The sequence below is a fragment of the Pocillopora damicornis genome, chromosome 3, assembly GCF_964200805.1.
Source record: "Pocillopora damicornis chromosome 3, jaPocDami1.2, whole genome shotgun sequence".
NCBI classification, from domain to species: Eukaryota; Metazoa; Cnidaria; class Anthozoa; order Scleractinia; family Pocilloporidae; genus Pocillopora; species Pocillopora damicornis.
This window is the reverse complement of record NC_142672.1, coordinates 21,919,490-21,946,088: the sequence shown is the minus strand read 5'-3', so window position 1 is coordinate 21,946,088 and position 26,599 is coordinate 21,919,490. Positions and strand designations below refer to the sequence as shown.

The window sequence follows — 26,599 nt, the reverse complement described above, 5'->3', positions numbered from 1 at the left end:
CTGAAATCTGTGATTCATTAGCTTTTCAGTGATATATGGTTTTATATGGTTTAACTAAAAACTGTGGATGTGACAAGTCATTGAAAAAAGGGGTCTTTTTTAGGTTAAGTCCCACCTTAAGCTGATGCTCCCTTGTAAGTCCGTCAGATAGACAACATACACGTGTTCAGCACATAAATACCCAATTCCTTCTTCACCTAGTATGACATCTCGGCAGTTGCGCACGTTCAAACCTGAGCTTGAAAGCGTGAAAGCGTGAAAGCTTTTAGGACCAAATCGTTATTCAAAGCCTTCAAATAAGAAAACCAGCTTTCTATTCATGGTAATAATTATGGATGAGCTCATCCACGCGGGTGTGGAAACACTATATAAAAAAAGAGTGGTGGACAATTTGCCATCTGCATTAAAGATCCCGAGGGCCAACTGAAACGTTAAAAAATGTTTTTGATTAAATATAGAAATAGAAAAGTGTTTTGGCTCTATATTTTGTTTATACCAAATTATTTAAATTAGGATTATCTCATTGGATCTGCATGATCCAAATCCATAATACTTGAAATTTTTTTAAGTGTTATTTCAGACTGCGTTTTAATTAACTCGAGAAAAATAAATTTCTATGACATCAGGGGAAAAACATGACTCGATTACTTCCTCACAAAGAAGGTGTTCAATTTTGACAATGTCACAAACTTCGAAGACTGAGAAAACTAAGCAATACAGTGCATAATGTCGACAAGTGTATCCCCGTTTATTAATTCAACAAGGTCCTGATCTCCTTGTAACCTTTACACACAAAGTTCGGTCGGGAAAGGAGTCAAATACAATGGAGTGAAAGAAGAAAGTTGCCAATTTATGTGTATTTATTTGTTATGTCCGGTTCGATCGTTTTTCGTGTTTTGTTTTGTTTTGTTTTGTTTTGTCTTTTTTCAATTTACAAACATCTGCCCTCTTATGCTCAGACGACTCAGTGTTAGAGATGATTGAGGCAGTGAAACCTGCCATACCATCAAGTTTATTGATGGACTAGAAAAGAGAACGACATCATCTGTATTTGTCCATGTCGCCATTACAAGTTGAAGGGTATCTAATACACTAATTAAATGTCTCGAAAAGACTACAAAGACGATGTTCGTTACATCGAGTCAGTGGACACCAAGTGATAAAGAAGGCGCTAGTGAGTCCTATGTAATTCCTAAGGAGCTACTATGGTGTGAATCTCTGTGTACGCACGTGAATACATGATATCAAAATGCAGTTTTAATTCAGCTGAAGCACTTTCAAAATCAATTCGAAAAAAGAAAGTACTATAAAAATGTTTTCTTAATAACCCGCACCCCCTAAAGAGAGTATCGTTGTGAGCGCTATAAGAATAAACTGGAATACTCTTTAAGAATAGCTAAATAACAATAGCTTCTTTTTGGGGCGAAAATATCCACTGATAATTGTCTCCGGACATTATCTGTTTCATGATGCGAACAGTTGTCCGAGAACGAAGCATTCTTGGCAAAAATTTTGTCATAGGAACTAAGCACATTGCTAACATCGCAAGGAAAGTTTCAAAAAGCGTACATTGTATGATGAAAAAAAATTTTCAAGGTGACGATCTCTTTTGTTCTTTTATGCCATCACAAAGGTTGCAAAGTACAATGATCGTCCGAGGGATTCAAAGTCTTGTAGCTCTCCATTAACTATACCAATTTTTACTTCACGCATGCAATGCATTCAAATCCTTGTTTTACAAGTCTGGCAAAAACATTAATCGGAATTAGCATATCTAATTTTAAAAGGGAAGACGTTTCATCACTGCACAGATATTGTGTCCTGACCGAGATAAATTTTGGTTTTAAGACAACATCAGCCATTATTATTAATGGACAAATGTTGCATCAACAAAGGCAACAATATGGAAATTCTCCCCGAATAATCTTATTGAACAGAATTTCCGATAAAAATACATTTATTGCATCGCAAATGAATCAAGGATTTATGTACACCTCTAAAATACAGAGGTTTTGTTTAAACTTTATTTAATACTCTTCGCACAAGAAATATTTGCATTTCTCGGTCTTTGGCTTTAAGAAGCCCAACCCGGATATAAGCTGGAGGTAAAAAAGAAGTCGATACGAAACTCCCAGCATACCAAATACCCACGGGATTCCAATCACGCAAGTGTAGAAACGTAGCGTCGTGTTCGATGGCGGAGAGACCATAAAATGACATACATTCTCTTGAGTAAGATGCTGGCAAGAGTAACTATAGACACAAAACCGGTAAAAACGTCTACGCATTGAAATACGAGTAGCAGCAAAGCTTCCTGTGGATGGATACTAAACTGATTAAGTTCCCAAAAATGTGCCCACAATGGCCAGGCTTTAAATCAAGAAACGAACACGCTTCAGAAGTTTCTTTTTACGAATATTACAATGGTAGCGCTATTGCTAACAGTTATCACTTTCGCTATTACACTATACGTTACGGTCCAGAAAACGTCCCAGTGAGTGGAGAAATCCATGAAGCAGGCTCCCTGATCCTGAAATATGAAAACAATACTCGTAGCAAATTTGACCGTCACAGAACTTGAAGCAAAAACATTTTTGAAACAAAAAGTGCTTAGTAAGTCTTAAATAGCAAGTTTCCGCATGTTCAGTTGGCATGAATAACCATTTTGGCATCGGTGCACGTAGGAATATAACTTTCGCTAAAGGAAAGCGCTTGAACACAAAGTCATCGTACATGGCCCTAAATATAACCAAGAAATTTTCATACAAAGTTACATAAAATGATATAAGATTAGCCCATCAGCACGGGTGATGAAAAACTAATCTACACAAAGTGAAAAATTTGACGTTTACCTCCTCAAAGTTTGAATGTGCAACAGTTGTGATAGTAAAAAGGAACAAAAAAAACTTTTAGCTTGAGATAGCTTTGAGAAAAAATGGAACGCGACTTGTATAATCTACTGCGTTTTTGTCTTCCAAAAAAAGAAGTTCACAAATGAAGTATTTCAATTTGACTAGGTCTTATCACAATTTAAAGAAAAAATGTTGAATTCCACATACTGATGATGACTTTTTCCTCACGGATGAAAAATAAATGTCTTCTTACAAGGCGAGCGCTTTTTCTTCGCGGCTATATTTCGACATCCTTATTTCCATAAAAAACGAACTGCTTTTGAAAAAGAAAGTGTTTGATTTAATGATAATGTTCTTCATATGGATTATACTCAACGGTGTTAAAAGTTGACATGATGGTAGTGTTAGATCTTTGTGCTTGGAGTAAAATGATCCCTATTTCTCATTAAAAATACAGTTTGGAATTCAGTTCTGAAGCGCGCTCCATATAAAGTGTACCTTTTCATCAGTGTTATTAATACTTTAAAACGTGCACGTACTTAAATTAAGAATTTACTTGGCTAGCGTTCTTAATATATTCATCGTGGTGTATCCACGAGTTCACCATAGTGTCACTTTTCTGAGTGGTGGCTGATAAGTCGCTTTAGCAAGCCTCCACATGTTTAGCGCAATAAAACATTAATTTTGCAAGGGATGGCGTTGGACGACCTACTTATCTGCAAGAAATATAAGTAGAGGTTCAGTTTTAATTTGGCTGAGCCCATCAGTTATGATCAGCAGGCTCGGACACACTACATTTAGCGAACACTTTTCAATCTGCTAAGTCAGACTGAATCCCTTGGACGATCATTGTACTTTGCAACCTTTGTGATAGCATAAAAGAACAAAAGAGATCGTCAGCTTGAAAACTTTTTTTTTCATCATACAATGTACGCTTTTTTTTTCTTTTTTTTTTTCAATAATCCTTCTTTCTTATCTCTTTACTTATCTGCTTTTTTCCCCACCTCAGCGTTGTTTACAATAGCATTATACATACACCTGTATTATATTCTCTACGAATACGTATAATTTAAAATTAACAATATTTGTAAAGGTAATAATGAGAATTTTCTTTTCTCCTATTTCGTTTGCGTGTCTGTTCTGTCGCACTTTGTAACAATCGTCGCACTTTTTAAGATAACTGTTGCATCTTGTAGTACTTGCGCACTTTGTAATAACGCCTGTCGCACTTTGCAATAAAAAAGCTACAATTCGCTTGCTTCACGCCTCAAGTTTTTATCTTTTAAGTTCCATCAGTGCTGTTCACTACTTTATAATTTACAACATGATTTAAAAAAGCTAATGGAAAAAAATCAATTTTTCGAACCGAAATGTACCAGACCATTTTCAGGCAGCCTCAAAGAGTTATGTCTTTAGCCATATACTTCGCGCTTTCTGACGTCACATCCTAACACCAGACTTGATTGATTGTACCACTTAATATTTGCATGAACAATAAGATCTTTTTAGTTTTGCTTTCCCTCTCTTTGGGATCTAAATTGGATCACAGGCTAGAGGCACAGGAAAGCAGTGTCTGTCTGTATTCCTGAAACCTCAAGGAGTAGACAATGACATTGACAAAAGAGTTACTGAACTGAAATATCTTCATGATGTGAACCACTAAATGGGCATACGGCGACCGTCTGCAGGATATGCAAAATGAAAATATCAGGTTTATAATCTGATGTGGAAACCAGGTTAAGAGGAACGTTGCCGTTATAACAATCAATGTTTTAGCCAGTTTGTTGTTTTGACTGTCTGCCTGAATTTGGTTCTGAGGTCCATGAGGTTTTTTTCTCCATATCAAAATGTAAGAGGTGGCTATTAACAGTAAAGGTGTCAAGAGAAATGTGTTTGACGTAACTGAAAGCATCAGCGGGGATATAACCTTCAAGTGATGGAGCAGTCGAGATGAAACTCCCAGCAAGCCAAATAACCACGGCAATCCAATAGCACACGGGTAGAAACATGACTTAAGCGCACGATGGCGGAAGGGCCATACGATGGCGTGCATTCTTTCCAATGAAATGCTAGCAAGGGTAAAAATGGACACCATTCCTGTAAAAACATCTACGCATCGAAATACGAGTACCAACAAGTTGTCTTGAGGACGGATACCAACAGCAATGTACAAAGGAACTGATAAGGTTCCTACGAATGTGTCCGCCATGGCCAGGCTTAACAAAAGGAAACGGGTGCGCTCCAGAAATTTCTGTTTTATAAATATTACGATGGTAACGAGATTACCTGCAGTTATCACCGTCGCCATCAAGGTAAATGTCACTGACCAAAAAACGTTCCAAGAAGAAAAATCCATGAAGAAGGGTTAGAATGATTCCGATATGCAACAATGAATAAAAAGGAACACGGAACCGAAAGTTATGTTCCTTTGTCCTTTTTCCTTTGTCAACACACACACGCCTGGTTCATACACAAACAATTCCTTATTCAAATTAAAGATTCAGACGTTGTGGCAGCAATATATGTTGAACCCTAACACTTTGCCATCTGCTTCTTGAAACTTTAAACATCCCGACGGATGAAAAAGTTAACGTTGGCCAGCCTTTGAGACTTGATGTAAGAATAGAGAAGTGTTTTGGCTTCAGATAACCTTTGTTTTTTTCGAAAACGGCACAAAATTTTTACTGGAAAACCTTTTTCACTCATTTATTTTTGAATATTTTTCTTCTTTTTAAACACCTTTATTTTAATTAGGATTATGTCGTCGAATCTTTATGGTCCAAATTCATAATGTAATTTTACTATCAAAGACCGCACCATAGTTAACTCGAGCAAATTAAATATCCATGACTTCAGGGGAAAAAATATGACATTGTTAATTCCACAAACAGGAAGGTATTCAATTCTGAAAATAATTTTTAAAGACTAAGAATAACAGTGCATGATGGTAACAACCCGCTTGTTTATTCAACTAGATTCCAATCTCTTCTAACTTTTACTAAGATAGGTTGATCATCAAAGAAGTTGAATACTATGGAGCAAAAAGGTTTTAAACTTATGTATATTAATATTCTGTGTTTGGTTTTTTTCTTCGCAAATGTGCAAACACCTGGCTTTTTAATTCGTAAAATAGTGTTAATGACTACCAACTTCCCGACAGCTCAGTTTTGGAGATCGTTGAAAGAATGAAACTTGCTTGAGCATTAAATTTATCGAGGAACAAGGGAACGATGTCTGGTTCTCAAATTTTTTCGTTGTCATCTCGAGTTATATAGAGTAATTTTGATAAGTGTTAATTTTAAAATGTCACGAAAACATGGCGTGTTCATAAAATGGAATGGACACCAGGTGATAAGGAATGCTCCCGTTACAAGAAACACTCAATCAAAAATATTTTCCTACTCATTTTTTCGATTTATTACGAGAGATAAATATGGGATCGGTTTTTGTGCTTCGACCAAATTTCTTTAAAACCATTAGCGATGGAGGAAATACGACGTAAATTGACGACAAAGCACGATGAAATCGAGTAGAGCTGTATTATGAGATGTAATTTGTGTAAATTAGAATCGACATAAATTATTACTTTGCCGGCACGGAGCGATGAACTGGGTTTTAGCGTAGCGCGCTTGGGACCACGGTTAGGGGGTTTAAAATAGTGACTAGTTAGTTATGCGTGTCATTCTACGGTCGGCCTCGCTGCGTCATCTTACTTTGTTTAGTTTTCTCTGGTTTTTTCTTCGCCGTGGCCATGGACGAAGCTAACGTTTTCTAGCATGATTGCGAACAGCAACAAAGAACTCTTATATCAATTTAAGGCCCTTATTTCAGATTCTATTTCAGATCTTAAGCGTGCCAACGAAGCTACGGCTTCGAAGCAGATGCAGGAAATCAAAAGGATAAAGCGTGACCCTGTTCCGCAGTGTAACAAGAGGAGCAACGAAGATCAGTTTAAAGCCCGTAATACTGTAACTGAAGCCGTGGAAGACGCTAAGGCAGCTTTGGGGACGAAGCTAGGCGAAAAATTAGCGGAACTGGCGCAAGATAGTGCGCTCAAGTCAATACGCAGGGCAACTGAAACAAACGATAGAGGCTTGTAACCAAAAATAGAGTTTTTAGCTTTGCATGCAATAAATAAATTAGGGAAATTGGGTAGAATAACCCAGTCATGAATAAAGTTACTCCAGTGAACTCCATCAGAGCAAAGCACTGGCCAAAAGTGGGCCGACTTCCAGATTGGAACAACGAGAGCTCCCTTAGCGCTGAAAAGCTTCATGTGCCTGACAACTTTGCACCTCAAATAAACCGGGGACAAAGCCAGTTAATGGTGAGACCAATCTTGGGAGAAAGCATTCACGCCACTCGAGCCGGGTTGATAAAATCTGGCATTGAAACACTTAACTTTCGCGTTATACGGGCAAACAAACCTATCACTATCACATGTATGAGGACCCCACAAGTTGTCCAGGTCGGTGATCAATGAACTTGCTAGCATCATCTGCTGCGCTGTTTAGATCTCGTGGAATCCACTGCATATAAATGCTTACACCGTTAAGGAGGCAGGTTTGGAAAATGCCCATAGCTAGATTCTGTAATGCAGGAACTCTGGAACCGGAGTTGACGATACGGACAACATTCTGATTATCGGTGAACCAAGTAACCGACTAAGCCTGTAAAACTCAGTGAAAGCTTTCATGGATAAAGAAACAGCAATTGGCTCCCTGAAAGAGTAGCTTTAAGATTTCTCGAAATCAGACCAATTCTGATAAAAAATTTTGCCTTTGAACTCGATGAAACTACCACTGGCTGAAGCGGATGCATCCGAATAGACGATCTTTGTAAGGCTTAGTCCTATCAAGCCATGCAAATAGGAATACCGTTGAGGCTTGCCATTTTAGTTCTCCAGAAAATCAACTCAGTCAAACTCTTATATGAAAGGTGAACGTGAGAATTCCAAGACGACGCACAGTTGATCACAGCAAAAAGATTTCTGGTCATAAGGCGAGAGACATTGCCCACACAGTTGGTAAGTGAAATTATTTTCCCGCAAACGCTAGCAAGCTCGCGCAGAGATATGAACAGAAGAATCAGACAGTATTAAATTTAAGAGATCCTGCAAACTTGTAATCCGTTCGTTAGTGGCGCCAATACGAAAAGTAGCCGTATTGATAACGGACCCGAGCCACGAATTAACCTGGGTCGGTTCCCAAATGCATTTGGATTTGTTCGCAAGAAAACCTAAACGGAATAAATCGGCGTGAACTTGTAAACTAGCAATCTTAGTATTGTTGTAGCCGGTAAGACCCGACGCCGTCGTCTTTGAAATAACAATCCGCTTGGCTTCTGATCTCCATTTCTTAACCAGAGGCTTGAGCAATTTCGTAAAAAGATAATGCACTGAGCTGAGGCCAAAAACAAGAACAGTAAATTCAAAAAAACCCAGTAGGGTAAATTTACGGTGGTCAGGAAAAATGTCCACATGATGATAGCCCGACTTCAAATCAAAAGAAGGCATGTAATCAGCTGGACACAGAGCCTCCTTGGCGACGCTTAAATCTCCACACCTAAACCGTTTGCTTGAAAGGAATTGATGAACGTGACGAAGGTCTAAAATGAGACGCTTTTTGCTAGATTTCTGAATAGAAAGGGACAATGGATGGATGATGACAGGCCTCTCAGAAACTTAACCGGAAAACTATTTGAGGGCCTTCAACAGATAGGTAGAGTTCGCCAAGGGCGTGTTGGGCGTTCCCGCTCTTCCTGTCGGTCCCATGGATTATGCCCTCTACCTGCAGTTCCTTCTACAGTCATCTAAGTCGGCGTCTGCTATCAACGGCGCTTTTTACGCTCTCAAGTGACTACGTCAGATGGCAGGAGTGGATTCTCCCACCCTAAGCCCCACCGTTATCTCCGCGAAGGAGGGAGCCCTTCGTCTTGTTAGCCAACCAGCCTCTCATAGAAAAGAACCCCTTGAGGTGACCCATCTCAAGCAACTTGCTGATAGGACTGAATTTGGCAATCTTTTGCAATTAAGAAGCTTAGTTATGTTCGTCCTCGCCTTTTCCGGCTTTTTCAATAGTTCAGAATTATGTCTCATTCGTAGTAAGCATTTTCAGTTCCGTTTCTAGCTATATTACTATTTTTTTATTGAGAAAAGCAAAACAGATCAATTAAGAGAAGGACGTTCTGTCGTCATCGCCGTAACCCGTTCGTCTTCTTGTCCTCGCTACCTTCTAAGGGCGTACATGAGCAAAGCCCATGTAGCCGGGAATTCTGACGAGCATCTTTTTCATCCTATTTCGTCTTCAGGAAATCGTAAGCGTTTAGTTTCGATTAACAAACCTATCAGTTACCCTGCATACGGGGATTCCTTTAAGAAGTCTTTTTCGGATATTGTACCTGACATATCAAAGTGTAGTACTCATTCCACGAGATCAGTAGGAGCTACTTTGGCAACCAATTCAGGCGTCTCGGAGAGGAACATTCAGCGTCACGGTCGCAGGGCTTCTGTAGGAGCTAAAAACATTTATGTTATAGACTCGCTATCTAGCCGGCTTGAAGTCTCTAAATCTCTGTCCCTCTGAAATTAAGCCCTTACTTTTACTATGTAGCATGGGTCTGGCTGACCGACGCGCCCATGCCTCCAAGTGTTGTTTTGTGTGTTCGGCTGTGGGCGCAAAATCTGAAATTTCCAGCGACTCAAGGACTCATGCGATTGCTTTGACGCTTATGTAGAAAGTGATGTGGGTATGAGAATTCGAAAAGCCGCAAAAAGGTGACACTTCATTCAAGAGAGTTTCCAGTAAGGCAAGGAATTTATTGAATCGTGGCAGCAAGCACTGCCCAAAATTTTAACCTCTTCAGTCATCGATTCTTTAAGGGTGACGCTTAGTAATCGAGTACTCCAGCTTTATAAAAGACTACTGGAAGACAGGGCGAGCCCATTCTGCAAATGTGCGCAAATGCTGTCGTCCAAACAAAGGTTTGAACATGATTTCAATTGGCGTTTGAAGTCAACTGGCGCGTGGCGCAGATTTCTATGGTTTTGAAGAACTCGCCAGGCAAAAACAACCAAGATGAGAAACTAATAAAATAGTAATTCTTGAAGGATTTATGAAATCGAGTGCATATGCACATGCATAACTCAACACTCGTATTATACGGCTGTGGGCGCCCCGAAGACTTCCGGTTAAAAAATATTCATATTCAGGAAGTCACATGACTTTATTTTAGACCGGTTTCGGAATTTCCTTTTCAAAGGGGATAACACGAAAGTGTATTTCTTTTACTCCTTCAAGTCAAGTGGAAAAGCAAAAGTTCTTAGAAATGATAAAAGCTATTGGAGAAAAAGAAAGGAAAAAAACAACAACAGCGGGAGGTAGCTTAACTTACGCACACCTTTTATTCTAAATCTATTTTGAATTTTCTACCGGAAGTTTTTTACTCATCTCGACAAGAAAAAACCATCCTCAAGAACTGAACTCTCCCTAAAGTAAAAAAAGAGACAAATGAAAATAAAAGAACAAACCAATAAGCATGAAAATAAAGCTTTCCTTGCGTATCATTGATTGATAAAAGGCATCGTTAAGCCTTTTTATCAATTTTTTCACTTAAACTTATAACAGACAAAAATTACAAACATAAATTGATTTAACACTTAGGAAACAAAAAGAAGTGATGATGAATTTGCATTAGACATGAAGTTGTATTCAGGAGCACATTGGCCTATACAACATACTCATAACGACTTAGGACTAAAGTGAAAAAAAAAATGTTATATCGTAGGTAATTTTAATTGATTTTCGAAAATTCCAAAATTAAAATTTCTTGAATGTCCACAATTCGTCACTGACCATCTGGGCTTCATTCTGTCGAAGAGTTTATAATCTCTTAGCCTTTTTCATTAAGTCTGAAATTTTAAATGAAACCATCGAGTTGCCGATTTTTTATACAATGCATAGATCCTAATTCATTGACAATTGCGATGGTGCAAATAACTGCGACCAGGCTGTTTTTACTTCTACTTTCTCGAATTATTTTCAATTTTGAGGCTGCTTGCGGACAAGAGAGGAGTTACACTGATGGGGCAATAACAACTCGAGTAGGCTTTAGCCTTAAAGGAAGCGTTATGAAAACGCTACGTGTCCCAAGTATTATTTGTTGCACTCAACACTGCTTGAAAGAGTCCAGGTGCATCTCAACAAACTTTAAGTTTCCGAAACATGAAAGCAATGGGATGTGCGAATTAAATGATGCAGCTCTTTTGGCCAAGACGAAAAATAAATTATCTCCAGAGGAAGATGTTATATTTTCGCAGTATAGTAGAATGAAGGTAAGAAGACCTTAGTACAGGTAACCAGGAGATATTTGTGGTTTGAGTAAGAGACACAAGGCAGCTTCCCTCCGGGTCGATCAATTTAAATCGAGATCTCGCCTAAAAGCGCCACCAGACTGAATATTTTCTCCAAAATGAGGACAGATTTAGCGTAATAGAGTTGCCTGACATGATACGGCTGTTAAGCTCATTAGTTTTTTTTCTGAGTGTATGATCCATCTTTAGTTCTTTTCCGCTGTAGAAAGTCCATCAAGCCCAGGAAATCCAAAACAAGGAAACCTACCATGGTAACTTTTTTACACTGAGTTGATGTTGTAATATTATGCTTGTGCATCTAAAGAAAGATTCACAAGAATCACTTTTGAAACAGTTATTCATTAAATAAATAACTGTGCTGCGTAGATTCTTGTTCGGGAACAAAGGTGTAAACAGAGAGAGAAACTTAATGGATAAATTTTGGACGTGTCGATGGATTTGGTACTGTACTAATTGGGAACACTGTTTAAAACTCAAAAAAACCCAAATAAGTAAAGAAAAGTGAATGCAAGTCTCGAGAGTCCCGACCGGTGGGAAGTGGACCAATTGGTTATTTAACTTTGAGGTGTCGCCTGGTAGTAAAACTTACTTCTCAAAACACAGTTGATTGGCCGGGGGTGGGATTAAAAAAAAAAGGAAATTCCAGCCCCTAATTAAGAGGCGGACTGTCTCCTCAAAGATCGAGGGACGAGGAGAAAGCGAAGTCACAAGCGGAAGAGGCATGCGCAAAGACACTCAGATGCGTCAATCATTAGCGGCTTTAAAGATGGGATAGATATGATTTTTAGCTTCATATCATATCATGATTTTTAGTTTCATAATTGTGACACTGAAAACACGTTGTGGCTTTGCTACAAATTAGCCAAAGATTAGTTTATGATCATGAGTTATCGTGTCAAGACTGTAAGTCAGTTTTGTCATTTCTGGGTAAATCAAATCATAAAAGATAACAATGAAGACACCTCTAAGCTATTGAAATATTCAATCGTAGTTAGTCACTCTGGGCAGTTTGAAACCAGATAGAATTACGACTGATAGTTTCCCTCCTTTTCGATTTGGGACCAATTGCTTTGATTTTTAATGTAAGTGATATTTTAATTTCACCACAAAGGCAAAAGCTGCAAAGCAGCGAGTGAATATTTGAAGAAGTTTGCCATCGTTTTGTGGAACTCTTTTTAAATTTCTAAAGCCATTTACACCGACAAAAAATATTCTGTTAGATCGTAATATTGTGTTCAAAAAACAACGCATTAAAACTGAAAGAGTAATACCATCTGACCAAAGGATTCTTCAGATCAATTGAAACAGGCCATTTTAAGTAAGCAATTACTTTTACTTTCGGATGTGTTTCGTGTCGTTTTTATTGAAACAAACTTACCCTTGCCTTAGCCCTACATCTATTGTGCAAGCTAAAAACCCTCTACGAAAAAAGCCGCACATAACCTTGGGTAACACGGATATAATGTTTAAGTTGGTTACCCTTTATCACAACGACTCCTTAGGTCTAGTTTCTGAGGCGTAGTTCTTTCCATTACACCAGAAACGATGAGAAAATGAATTTTCCATTTCTTATAGATTTTCTGCTTAGTTTCAGATTTTTCCCTGGAATTTCCATCTGCAGCTGGGTTTAACGATTCTGTTATCTTGCCCGCATCAGTTCCAAAATTACAAGCATTCACAATCTGTTTTTGGATGAAAACAGATGACCGAGACAGTAAGGGAACGTCATTTAGTTACGCAGTGGAAGGAAGGGAAAATGAAATTGTTTTGAAAAACTACAAGAACTTCCGCATCCAGGTCTCGAACAAAAGTCCGGGGTGAGTATCACGGCAAGCCTAAAACAAAAATGTACAGCAAAAGTTTTCTCCGGCCTTCTTTTCTTGTGATATGTTCATGGATTATTTTGTTCAATGTGTATTACAACCTCTTGTCTTCTGAGATTCTTGTAACCGGAAGAAGAACGGAATGAAAAATGAAAGCATATCAACGAAAATTTTGAACTATCAATAACTCGTTTTCCATCGTGAACGCTTTCCAAGAGTTTATTTCAACAAAGTAGCGCATTTGTATTTTGCTTTTCTATTTTTTGATAACAACGCTGCAATAGGGTCTCACATCGATTAAATGTTTCACAATATACTTCGACTAACCAATAACTGTCTTATTCAAGCCAATGTTCCTGTAGATTCTTTTTTTTTAATCAGTGCAAGTGGTATATCTGCAAACGATGGCAAATGGCATCACATCTGCGTGACTTGGGAGAATAATGACGGTTCATGGAACCTTTACAAGGATGGGGGTTTGGAGAAGGGAGGAACAGGCTTAAAGGCAGGTGCTGTGATTGATGGCGACGGGATCTTTGTGCTGGGGAAGTTTCAAGGAGATCGTTTGAAAGAGAAAAACTTCATCGGTCAGATCGCACATTTAAACATCTGGAGTCATGTTCTCCCAAATGCTGATATTACTCGACTCTCTCAGCTTTGTCTCTCAGGTGAAGGGAACGCTGTGAAGTGGTCAGATTTCAAAAATGGAGTCCATGGAAACATCAGTGTGGTTATTCCGTCGCCATGCAGGCCATAGCGTCCCAAATTGCCAAGATGTCTCGATTGAAAAATGTGCGTATGGGAAGAACTTCTATAGAAGCTGCACTAACTTTGCTTATTCTAGGTCTGTTAGATAATTACTGGTAAAAGCCGCATTCTTATTTGTTTTTCCTCATTTCCCTATTTTTATTTCTAATAATCCTGTTATGCTTCATAACTGCATAAAAATCAAAGTAGTCTAATCAAAGCAAATCAGTTTATTTTTACTTCTGTGGTTTGTTCTTTGCTTTTACTCTTAATTAGGTAAAAGTTAACGTAAACAAATAAATTCCTGACGTCTGAAGAAAAAATTCCCTCAGAAATCGAGATTTTGTCTAAGATTGGATTAGTTCAGCTGTCTTCAAGGCGGCAATATTTAAACTATTTCTTGAATGTTTATGTTATCATAATGTCCTTCTTCGTGGCTACAGATATATACTTTTATATTTTTTTCGCGATTTGACACTTAATGATTTGAAGTACCTGCTAGCCCTGCCAATCTGAGGTAAGATTTTGATAATCAATTATGTTGATGAAATATTCATCAAATGATGGCAGAACATATGTCACTAACTAAATAGTTGTATAACAGTTCTATCAAAAAGGTAGAAAGGCGAGAACGTGAGCATAAAGCAAAGATAAGTTCATTCTTTTGGTACTAGGTATAGAGATGATAAATGTATGTTTGAAAACTTTATAACGATACGTAGCGAACTCATTCTCTGTGATTTCAGTCTATACGTTCCTTAACAGGCTGTTAGCCATTGTTTGATTTCCATCCATAGAACTCACTTCTACAGTCTTGCTTAGTGAAGACGATGAGGTTTTATTCGAATTTATCAGTGGGCTATGCAGAGTCAACCGAGTTACAGACGTAGAGCTGTCGTAAGTGATTTCTTTTAAGTGCATATCGTTGACTCCGCTGCGGGACGAAGACCGACTAAAAATCTCCTTTAATGCTTCTTTAAATTCCGGGATTCTGAAACTATACACTGCTGTGTTCATAAACGAGTTGCTGTAATGCAATAGCTTAATAAAGAACACAGTGTTCACGGAAAATCTGCACGTCTTACAGAAGTGGACCAAAATGAAGACGAGCTGGAATGGAAGCCACGATACGACAAAAATGGTAGTGATGAAAAACAAGGTCATGCTTAGTCTACGCTCGACTGTTAAATCCTTGGCGTTCTTTGCACTGTTGTTTTTCTGATTGATTTTATATATGATAGCTATGTAAGCAAAACAGGCAACAGACAGGGACAGCGACAGGGAAAGAATTACTACAATGTAAAAAGCTTCTTTCACAATCCGCAAGTAAAATGCGATACTCACGGCGGCAACGCTTCCAGAGAGACCCCACGTGGCTGCGATACAGCAGAAGTAAGCATACCTGGGAATTAAACGATACTTGAAAGGGATGGATACAGCCAATAGTCTTTCTATAGATACAATGGCCAGCGTGAAGACAGACGTTAGTCCTGAGAGAATATCCACTGTAGAATGAACCATTGGCATGGTAAGGCTGCTAGTCCACATTTGTGGATTCACAAGATAGGAGATGAACAAAGGCACCGATACAGTTCCGACCATGAAATCAGCAACGGACAAGTTGATGAGAAAGTAATGAGTATGCTTGCGACGAGGTTTTGCTTTGACGAACGCAGCAATGGAGACACTATTAGACAAGATGATCATAAAGGCTACGACACCGAACGAAGTCCCCCAGAGAACGGCTTCAACGCTGGTCACAGTTCCCGTTGCTCCTCCTTGGGCAGATGTCGAGTTGTTCATCATTCCTGGCCGCGTCGTCAATTATAACTAAAACACAGAAATGTCGCAATGATGTTAATATGGTCAGTCCTGGGGTTTAAATGGGTAAACCGTCAATTGATCACTTTGAAGCTGTTTTGAATTGCTAATTGTGTTTATATCATCGAGCTAAATCCCTTTTATCTCTAATTTCAAAGTAACTGTAATTAAATGTGAGGTGTCTTTAAGCGTATGCTGTCAAACTGATTCCCTTCACAATAAGTAATCATATTAAATTATCACCGTAATCGCTTCAAGGTTAAAAACATACTTAACATAAAGGTCACGCCAGGCGCCAAGAACTCACACATTATTCCATTTGAAAAAGAAGCACAATGGTTTTTCACGTAAGACGGCAATAAATTGCTGCTTAGGGATTTGCTTTAAATACGTTTTATTGCGCGACACAATGAGCGTACTGTCAGAATTCAAAGACAGGAAATGACGAAAGCATAATCGTTTTGAGATATCACAAATCAAAGTCCTGCAGATGATGATCTTTTAATCGAAAGCTATTGTGTGGTCGTTTTCAAAGCCGTATGTTTAGGGCTATAAATTCTCAATCTCATTTAAAGTTACTGAATGGAGGCAAAAGTCCTTTTTTTTTCAGTAAAATCTGTCAAAATCCCTATAAACCTGCACCATGTTTGGCTCCTTAATTTCAAATTTAGCTACTTCACTAGGTATTCACATCATGGAGAATAAAAAAAACACATTTTCTTAATTTTTTACAAGCATACTTAATTAGAGCTCAAACAAAATAAAAAAACTCAGTCATTTGTTCACGATTTAAATTGCATACGGTTTTTGGACAAAGTTCAGTTGGCGTTTATGTGTGTGTTTCAGAATGATGTAATCCCAGATCTCTTTCCTCATCATAAGAACCAATTGATTTCACGGCTGCTAAATTTTGATATAAGTTGCCGCTTTTCGTTGTTTGTGTTACATCCTATGGTCTATTTGCTTGATCAACGCTCTTGATCATTTATTGCTTCGTTTGCCACTCTTTTCCAATTGAAAAGGCTCCCGATCACAATTAGGAAACAAACGTAATCTCAAAATATTCAAATAGCAATTCAAACTCTTAAATCACCTAAAAGTGCATACTTAGCCAAAAATTGTTGGCAATGATGATCTCTTCTCTCAATGTTCAGACGAAATATCCATAACTATAGACATGGAAATAACAGAAAGATAAAATATCGTGAAGAAACACACGTGAGATGAAAAATAAACATGAAACCGCTTTCCGCTTCCAACTGAGCAATTTGAATTGCTTTAAAAGAGGAAACTGTCTCCAGGTTAGGCTAAAGATGAATAATTCTTTTTTCCCTATTGAAGCTCGGGTCAAAGATGTCTCAAAATCTAAAAAAATTAACTTTTTTTATGCGAGAAAGAAGGAGAAGAAGAAGAAAGAAAAACAAATAGATGTTTTTAATTAGTCACCTCTGTCCGGAGTGAGGCCTTTCGAGGTTATTGCCATGAATTACTTCGATATTACTCTCAGCCAATAACACTAAATAGACAGCAGGAAATATATTTGAATTGTCTTGGAAATGGACTTTCGTGGTGTACACCGTAGATTTCGTCAAAGCCCGAAAATCCAATAAAACCTCATTGCTTCTATGGCAAGATAATGGGAACATAATCTTTAAGTTCATAACAAATAAAGGCTTTGGGCAAAAACACGGTTCAAGCTTGAGGTTTACCGGAATGATCTTTCAAGATAATGCACGGAAAAAAATAGTTTTCTTTTCGTTTAGTCTATAATTGTATGACGTCAGTGTATTTTAGTAAATCAAACCTTAATTTGGGCAACTTGTGCGCGTGAAGCGAAACCTGAGGGTCAAAACGTTCAATTTGGCGTCACGCTGTCTTCGTTTAACAAAAGCTTCATTTAATAGGTGTGTTCTGGGTAAAAGAATACAATTATTTCCAGGATGTGAACTGTCTCGTTCTGTAATATATGCGCATGATTGAAGAAAACTCAGAGATGTTCCCGTTTGGTAAACCTAAACATGTCCTTTCATGACAAAAAAGAAAAAGAAGACCATGAAATTCTCCCATAACAAACGGCTTTTTGTAGCATTTTCAGAACAACAGCGATCTGCATGTGGCCATTAAGCCAATATAATGTGGTTACATTGTTTTTTTAACGGACCCAAGAACTTTGTGAAGCAGAAAAGAAATTATGGAAAACGCAATTGAAAATTACGATGTTTAGCTTTCAAAATTATCTTCAAGGTTAAAAAAAGCATCAGAAGTATGATTCCCGATGGATTATTTCAGATATCTATCTTTTTTAATTTGTATTGTTTATTTCTTCGAAGGAGGACATTGTAATAATTAGCGTGGGATACAAATTACGATATTTATTTTTGTGTGGTTTGCGCGCTTCTTGTTTAAGGATGTGTTACCATGTATGCACTCTAAACTTAATACCGTGATGTTTTATCTGATCTCCTTGAACTATCAATATGAAGGCAAACAAAGGTGCCGAATGCAAGACAAAATATCTGATATAAAGTAATGAAACGGAAAACAGTGTTATGTTAACGACTTGAGATCTAAGTGTGATATTTCAAGGTTTCCGGAAAAGTTAAGATTTGAATAAACTCTGTGCAGAGAGCTAAGTCTTTTCTTCAACAGTTCAGATCGATTTCTTTATCTCTTTTTGCTCCATTATTAGATTCAGGTTATCCATATTTATCCATATGCATGATGTAAGCATGGTGTAAATCTAACACCTCGATAACTCTGTCTCATATAATACGAAGCGTTATCTTTCGGTTAGTGTTAGAAAGCTCGGTGTAAATTTTTACGGTGAACGATTTTGTAAAAATGACATTTTAAAACCAATTTAGCCAAAAAATATTCTAAATTATTAAATACATTACTCGCCGCGGTGTCCAGTCGCTTTCGTCTACCGATATATGAATTCCCTCTTTTTTGCCCTATGTTATATTCCGTTATTCCTTCCTAATTTTAGTGAATTCTGTCAGTTCGGTAAACACTTAAAAACATTTTAGGAAAATATCTTAAACGTCGAAAATGGCTGCTAGTCCTGTTGTGTAGGCTAAAAACTAAAAGGTAACAAATCGTATACACAAAAAAAATATTTCGTCAGATGAAAATTCCTTTGTCACATATCAAAGTCACCAACTCAAATCGCTGAAAATGAAATACCTTTTTGAATTCAGTTTCCTGGGCGGTGTTGTTATTGAATTTTTTCTTAATCTTTCAGTGGTCTTAAAAGGGGAGGCTTGCTGAATTGGTAGTAGTGACTTATCTGACTGTTGTGACGATTTCTGAACACTGGGCGAATTGCCCAACATTTAAGGCGATTTCGAATGCAAATAATCAAAATTTAATTAGGGCTTCGTAAATCGAGGATTAGACTCAGACGGAGCGGATCAAGATGTGGATGGTGGACTAAAACTGCCAAGATCGCACTCGCCTCATAAAGAAACTGAAATTGGACTCAGAGAAGTTGGAAAAACTAACGAAAAGAAAAGCTTTGCCGTTGAAATAAACCAAAGAGCTGCAACAACGGATCCCGGCTCAATAGACTTGAATGTAAATAGTCATGAACTCTGCGAGAGGAATTTTTACATGAATAATCCCAATTTCCTGTCAGATCCACAGGTTACGAAATATAAAATATTCATAACAAAAAGCTGTTTTGTGCCATTTTGGTTAAAACCAATGTCTGAGAAGATAAATGATCACTTAACAGAGAAACTTAATTTTTAAAAAGTAAATGAAAAGTACGTGTGTCGTCTCAAGATTTTCAGTGAACTTGAAAAAGAGGGACAAGCATTTCTATTAGGTTAATTGCCACGCACGTACACTCAATATATTTCTGCTGTCAAATTCGAGAGCCCACAATATTCGTGACGATTACCACGGAAATAGCTTATTTCGCGCTAAAAATTTACTTTAAGATTTCACCATCACGGAAGGTTTCCGAAGGATTCAATGGCTATAATATTTCGTGGATGTAAAGTATATTCAAAATCATTCATGAATATTCGAAATAATTGTTCATATAACCACTTCCTATGGTAAGAAATGTATATTGCTTTCTTGAGAGCGGTTTACTCCGTGATTACATGCTAATTGTGATTACTCTGGTCCATTCCAGATCTTTTGTCACATAGATTAGGTGGATTAATGAACATTTGGGTCGAATAACTAATTTTCTCTCGAGTGTAATTACTACTCGTTCGTAAGTGGCCAAAAATTGTTTGTACTCGACAGAAGAGTGGGACAACATTCATTGTGATAAGATGAAGTACCTGAACACGGAACTGATTTAATCGTCATTCCGACAATTTTTCACTTTCTGTTGGTACTTGTGTACTCCGAAAACCTATCGATAGAATTCAAAGCGAACTAGGCAAACTTTTTGCATAAAAACTAAGATAACGCTGCCTCCTCTCTTTGTGAAAGGCCTGTCGTTATTTCAGTTCAAGCTAACGTCATTCAAAAGGATTAGTAAAAACAATTTGTTTGTTGAAAAAATTGCCTAAGGCATTTATAATACATGGAATTTTCTAGGCGAGAAATTAACCTTTTAACACTGCATGTAGCTGATTAAGATATTAAGAAAGATTTGTCGAGATTTCACGACAGCTCACGGATGTACTCACTGCCGAGAAAAAACTAGAAAGGGCATAATGCTTACACTCCGCCTACAACTCCTTGCTTTCGGCTTTTATAATCGTGCTTTTTTAAATTTTTGTTACTAAGAGGAAATATCACTTTGAAATACCTAATGTTTACCAGTCAAAATAAAGATTTTTTTGTTTTTTTTTTTACTTTTTAAAATCAGATTCGTTGAATTACATTGATTTCAAGTAAAAGACTAAGTTACCGAGCTAACCATTTTTAAAGGGATGAACCGCTTCTAAGAAAATTAGCACGCAGTAAGACAGGAATCGAAGCGACTTACAGATAACTACAATTCGTGCATCCTGAAATATGTACCCTAAAAAGATACTTCTGCTCAATCGTCAAGATGAAAGATATAAATTAAGTTTGAAAAATTAAATAGCCAAATAATAAAACTAAGGAACTTTCTCTGGGCACTAAGCCACTACTGAAGTGCATTTATCTTCCTAGCAATAACTGTCATTATTGCTGAATTCCAAACGATCGATCAAAGCTGTGCTACTTACAGGTATTTACCAATTAAAAAATTTTCCTCTAGCAAAATTAATTTTTACATTTCTAAATCACTGCTTTTTTTATTTCCGTGCAGTAAATATCATAGGCATCGAGCCTATCAGAGTACCGAAGACCCAGCCAGAATTTCCATAAACAGAGAACATTTTCTCAGAAGAGAAACCACCAAATACAGTTATTTAAATCAAGCTGAAATGATAATGTTCATCATGATAGCACAGCAAAAAGGATATAAAGTCGTATACCAAAAATTTTGATTGCGTCGATAATCCGCTGAACCGACGTAAATAAATAACGATAACCGGAAAACCGAAAAAAACCAGACGCCACATTTTTTTTTATCATTGTACGTGCGGCCTTGGCCTTCAGTTTACCTTCGACGATCATAACGAAATCAAATTTTCAAATTCTTATTGAATTATTTCATCTTTGTCGAATCACATTTTGTGGAACATTATCATGTCTCAGCAAATTAATATACAAGAAGTGCTAAGGTTGTTTTTTCGGCAGCACGACTTCGTATCTATTCGATTTTCACGAAACAAGATTGAAAATATTGAAAAAATTGGGCACCTCACTCGAAACAAAAGTTGCGTCGTAAAAAAACAAAGCTTAATGGATATATTTTTAATACATCGGGTAGAATAAGTAGCTCAATTGAGAGCAAGCAATGCAACTTCTCATTGGCCCAATCAAATTTCCGAGTTCTTTTCTCGAATAACAATTAAGAATTAAGACAATGAGTAGTAAAAAGGATATGTTTCAAGTTTTGCTGATGGAGACGATCGTTTAAAATCAAAGATTTTAATAATCTTCTCCCAAAAAAAAAAAAAAAGAAAAGAAAAGAAAAAGAAAATGCATATATGAATCAATTGAGAAACGAGTTAATGATGGATAACATGAACGAAAACAATTATGCCCCCGCGCGAAATTTCTCAGTCACTGGATGGGGAATACGCCGCTTTTTGGCACTTTCACTCTCAGAGGTAACCAAAAAGGACACAATTTCAAAAGCAAAGGTGATAAGAAGTAAAAGAAAGATGTCGAATTAGGAATCTTGTTTTATTTGACATTATATTTTCAAAGCTAAAAGTGTAAGAAACTTACGGTATTTAGATCGTGGGAGTTGAAGACTTCACTGGCGCAGCTGCCATATCCGTTGCAGAGAGGTGCTGTCGTCAAAGGTAGACCCAGAGGAAGTTGACGACACCCATCATCTATAGGCAAAATAATACTCTCTTTCCCAAAGCAATTGTCATCCGGCAGTTAATGTTCTCGAACCGAATCAGCTCAACTTGGTTATAGATGTATTTACTCGAAAATATTGATTGGTTGCCTTTAGCGATAATTTGTTACCAGTGATGACGTCAGAAAGTATTAAAAAATGCAAATGATCTTGGAAAATAAATTGAAAAGGGAAAAGCTACCAAGGAAACGTGTCTTAAATCGTTTCTTCTTCTTGCTCCTTCTCTATAAAAAGCCTAGCTTTGTTCTTTTCCTAATTCGTCCTAACGCCTAGTAAATGAAAACTCTGAGGCCATGGTTCAAACTCCTTTTCTTTCTGAAATTGTTCTTAGAACATTATTCAAATACGACATTCACCATCCACAGGAGGCCTAGGGCAGATATTTAATTTCTTATTTAATTTCTCGTTTAATCGGGAGTAAAATTTACAATTAAGTCCGCCGAGGACCATATTTAGTATTCAAACAAAGACAAAACAAAAAGAGATCAAATAGAAAACTTTTGCAAATACTCGGTGATACCAAGAAAATACTATAACCATATATTTCCAAAAAGGTACCCATATCTCAAGTCACCTTTGTAGCCTTCATTAAAAGACTTAAGTGATTGGTTAAAATTTCAAGAATATTCACTAAGCCTCTGGTGAATCATCATTAATTACTGGTAATGTCGGAAGATTAAAAAAACAAATACGACTTGAAAGGACAATGTTGTGACTAGAACACGTGCCTGCATAGTATTCGAGAGCATTTGGCAGAAAAAAAAAATGGTGTAGCGTTCGTAAATATCTTTGGGCTCGCATTTAAAGTATGATATTCTTAGAAGGGTGGTTATTAGTCGAGGTTCACCATATCTTCTTTTCATGGTTTTAACTTCAACGGGCAGGGTTCTCGGTTCTTGTTACCTTTTGACTTCAAAGGGTAGGCTTGTTTATAAAGTATGACTTTCTTAGAGGGGTGGTCCTCATAACGTTTTTTCATGGTATTGACTTCAACGGGTAGGGTTCTAAAAGAGTTATTTTCCGTTAGCTTTGTTACTTTCTCGCTACATCATCACATGGTAGAAATTCTCGAGACCCTCTTTTGCTTTGTTTTGCTTTGCCTGAGGTGCACTTGTCCATGGCATTGTTCCATATCGGGAACCTAGCAGAATTTCTGTCAAGATTTTTCAACATTTCGCAGGAATTTATAGGTAATAACCCCTGGCTCCGAGGTAGGTAGAGAGCCACTGTGAAAGTTTAGTGTCTTGCTTAAGAATGCAAAAAAGATCTCTAAACAGAGCTTGTTTTTGAACCCATCGGCATAGTCCACAGTACTAATAGGCTACCGACGCACAGGTGAATTTTTACCCCAGACTTTTGTGGCCAGAGTGATACCCAAGAGGCTTGCAATACTGGATTTGCTCTTAAATACCATTGGTCCTTTTTGTTAATTAGGCAGTAGTTGGAAAACGAAATAGCCGGTCGCGCGAGACAGATACTATTCGGCGAGCGAAGAAACTCAAACATGACTAGCAAGTTGTGGCCGTTGATAAACCTGTTAAGACACTTTGCTATCAAGATACCTCAGGTCCCTTAGGAACCTAATGTGTACCAGAGAACTGCCACAGGGATTTGAGGGAAAGAAGAGGTTTTAGATTTCCCTCACTACTGAAATTCAGCTGGAACCATATAAATTCGCGGTGGCTCCGGAGCAGATCATTTTGAATACAGGGTCCTTTAATGGTATCACCACACTCCTCGTACTCCCTTGCAGTGAACAAAAAGCTGCTGTTATACTTTATGACTATATTATGAAATATATAGAGCATAAGAAACTCTTCGTGAAAGTATTGCTTGGAGTCAAAAATAATCTTGCCAGTATTCTTGCTTAGAGCAAGTAATGCAGTCTTCGGGGTAAAATAACGTAATGGATTTACTGCATTGAAGGTATAAAGGCATTGTTCCAATTATAAATTTGTCATCCAGTGGACTTTGTTTAAGTTTTCCGTATCGCTCACAACACCTAATCTTTCAGATTCTCATGAAGAATCAACTAGTACGGTTTTTAAAATGTTATTGTTTTATAAGGAAGATATGATGTCTCTCTTTCCTTAGCCTCAAAAGCGCACTACTATTCGAGGAGTTTCAGAACATGTTACACAAATGTACAATTTGCCTCTTTATTGCGGCAGTTTTCATTAAGGTTTGTCACATACAATTTTACTCTTTTGCGGCTTGTTCCTCATTATTTTGTTTGTTAGTCGGCAGCTGTGTTTGTTCATGCGATCTCGACCCTAATGAGCTTACTGACAAACCCCCTCAAGCATCATAACTTTTATTTATTCTTACACCACAGTCGAACTTGAATTGAGTAATTACCCACAGGTATGGCGTAGTGACCACTTAATACAGGTTCCTCAGATACACTGCGCCGCTTTATACCATGACTGACCACTAAATGTACAGAATGTCGATCAAAAATACTATTTAATCTGATTTTGGGAGATAAACTAAGATAAAAAATTACTTGAAATATTATTCTTAGTTATATCGGAGTGGTTCCGTTCGATATTGGTGGAAATAATAAAAATAGGCTTTTTGGATTCAGTTTAGGGTGACCGCGACCGCTTAATAAAGGTGAAAATATAGTAATAGAGGGAGAGTAAATTCGAAACTTTGACAACTGACCGCTTAATACGGTGCCGCTTAATTTAAGTTCAACTGCATGTATGTGACACTTGAAATGTCCCTCGAAATCATGGACCCAATTCTACTAAGCGTTTACTGATCATGGCTTCTTTTTTTCTGCAGCTTGTTTAATATTTGTTTGTTGCATTTGTTGTACGTCGGAAGTTACCTTTTTGAATTATACTATGTGAAAACTAGGGAGCTAAAACACTGCAGTTTCGCCACGTCCATCGTGCACTTTTAAGCGACTGATACAATTTTATTTGTAAATAAAAGCAATTTAAGGGAATGCCTCTGGAGGGAGGTACCCAAGAAAGACAAAAAACTCAGGAGTTTCCCTACAATATCAAGAGGAAGAAGAAGACACCATCTACCAACAAAAAATGGAAAAATCAGCCATTTCATGGGCAAATTAAGTCCTTTACCTCGAGGCCGGTTTCAATCACTTTTCCGTAGGCAGTTGCTAATGATGCAACAGGCAGCTGTGTCTCAAGGAGAAACTTAAAACATGCACAGAGCCGGTGGTAAGAGATCCTACAGGTGGCGGTACATCGATGGTAATCAACTTTCATTAAAGTTCCTGCGGATGGTTTATTAAATTTTTCCCTGGCTTGTAGTTGCTAAACGTGTTCTCGAAATCACTGAAATAACCTGGCTTGTAGTTGCTAAATGTGTTCTCGAAATCACTGAAATAAAAATTTATATCACTATCCATAGATAATGTCCTTTTTCTTAGTGATAGAGTCTGCAACAAACCTCTGACTCGCGAAACTCTGCCGAGCAAACTCAGTTGGAAGTGAGGAGTTGCGGGCAGTGATTGGTCTTGAAGTTTCGGTAGTAAATGTATCTACATCCGATCTAGGCATTATGCATCAATACAAACACCTTTTTTGCCATAAAACAATATGATGAGCGCTTGGATTTAAACTAGATTAAGACTAGTGTGTTCAACATGTACAGCTAGTTACCAAAGCGTACAGTGAAAAAAATGCAAATGTAGAAAGGTCGGGTTTAAAACTGAGTTAAAACGGGATTAACCGAACCGAGCCAACTTTCCTCATTTTGTTTAGTCCTTGCTTACTGTGTGTCTCTTCTACTGACAACACCTGTGACAGACACATTGATAACTAGTATTCATAGCTATAATACATGAATTCTGGAAAATTATATTTAATTTTTCAGGTAGAGCTCTCATCATAATTAGTCAATTTGATATCAGTGGAAACGGGGTGATACTTTAGTAAGTTCAGGAGAAGTTTCTTACAAAAGCCCGATGGTAAAGGAACCGAAATCGTCGTGATTTTTTTTAACGGTTTCCTAATGGTAAAAGAAGACTGAACACAATTACTTTTACAGGTACCGTGGCTCGATGCCATAATTTCGTCGTTAAAAGTCCCCGACTTCATTTCAGTTTCGCGGTCAAATGCTCCACCATCTGAGCACCAGGTGCTCTTTCAGGGCACATGCTGCTCTCACATGCTGCTTTCACATTTTGAACCTGTACTGAAGTTCGAGGTGGCAAGGCCTTTCTCACCAGAAGAGAAGAGTCATTGCGAGGTAATGGTCATTACCACTGCCTGGGGGTGGGGAGGAGGAAATCGGAGAATCGTTTTGGTTGTGTCGTATTACAATTTTCCTTGATTCCCTGCCTAGGATCTGAATTGGCCGTCAACAGTCCCCTCTCTTTGTTCTTCCCCCCTTCATTTCCCCTAAAACCGTGTGATCCCCCCCTCAAAATCCTCCAACAAAATCTCCCTTTCCCCCATCACCATGCTCCCGTGAGTGGTGAATAATGAGTGGCCTTTAAAGCGGTGCCCTTCAAACATATCACAACTCTCTTGTAAATCTGTTGATACCGTTAAACCACAGGTTGAACTCATAAGGC

At 37.7% G+C, this 26,599-nt stretch overlaps 3 protein-coding genes across 5 annotated transcripts; 1 reads left to right on the top strand and 2 right to left on the bottom strand.

Moving 5' to 3' along the window:
• Nucleotides 1-2,105: 2,105 nt before the first annotated feature.
• LOC113684127 (adenosine receptor A1) lies at nucleotides 2,106-5,208 on the bottom strand. Its single transcript, XM_027201464.2, has one exon. It carries the CDS (start codon nucleotides 5,206-5,208, stop codon nucleotides 4,396-4,398), a length of 813 nt encoding a protein of 270 aa, XP_027057265.2. The 3' UTR covers nucleotides 2,106-4,395.
• Nucleotides 5,209-7,020: 1,812 nt separating this feature from the next.
• Nucleotides 7,021-13,873, top strand: LOC113684128 (neuronal pentraxin-2). The gene is made up of 4 exons (XM_089199556.1): nucleotides 7,021-7,179; nucleotides 7,791-7,878; nucleotides 12,845-13,040; nucleotides 13,428-13,873. Exons 1-4 carry the CDS (start codon nucleotides 7,021-7,023, stop codon nucleotides 13,801-13,803), a joined length of 819 nt encoding a protein of 272 aa, XP_089055682.1. The 3' UTR covers nucleotides 13,804-13,873.
• Nucleotides 13,874-14,489: 616 nt separating this feature from the next.
• Nucleotides 14,490-22,216, bottom strand: LOC113684152 (adenosine receptor A1). Of its 3 annotated transcripts, none has more exons than XM_027201493.2 (2): nucleotides 21,909-22,216; nucleotides 14,490-15,623 (listed from the first exon to the last, which is right to left on the bottom strand). In XM_027201493.2, exon 2 carries the CDS (start codon nucleotides 15,597-15,599, stop codon nucleotides 14,541-14,543), a length of 1,059 nt encoding a protein of 352 aa, XP_027057294.2. In that variant the 5' UTR covers nucleotides 15,600-15,623; nucleotides 21,909-22,216; the 3' UTR covers nucleotides 14,490-14,540. The 3 variants fall into 3 exon arrangements, with proteins under 3 accessions (XP_027057294.2, XP_089055068.1, XP_027057295.2); XM_089198942.1 differs by lacking the exon at nucleotides 21,909-22,216 and adding an exon at nucleotides 18,801-18,957; XM_027201494.2 differs by lacking the exon at nucleotides 21,909-22,216 and adding an exon at nucleotides 17,061-18,726.
• Nucleotides 22,217-26,599: the final 4,383 nt, after the last annotated feature.

What these genes read in the sequence shown, in the direction of transcription:
- LOC113684128 (XM_089199556.1), top strand. Translation starts at nt 7,021, where the DNA reads ATGAATAAAGTTACTCCAGTGAACTCCATCAGAGCAAAGCACTGGCCA. An exon ending in GGGGACAAAGCCAGTTAATG is followed by an intron (nt 7,180 to 7,790) that starts GTGAGACCAATC and finishes CTTATATGAAAG; the next exon opens with GTGAACGTGAGAATTCCAAG. An exon ending in GTCTCGAACAAAAGTCCGGG is followed by an intron (nt 13,041 to 13,427) that starts GTGAGTATCACG and finishes TTTTTTAATCAG; the next exon opens with TGCAAGTGGTATATCTGCAA.
- LOC113684127 (XM_027201464.2), bottom strand. Translation starts at nt 5,208, where the DNA reads ATGGATTTTTCTTCTTGGAACGTTTTTTGGTCAGTGACATTTACCTTG.
- LOC113684152 (XM_027201493.2), bottom strand. Translation starts at nt 15,599, where the DNA reads ATGATGAACAACTCGACATCTGCCCAAGGAGGAGCAACGGGAACTGTG.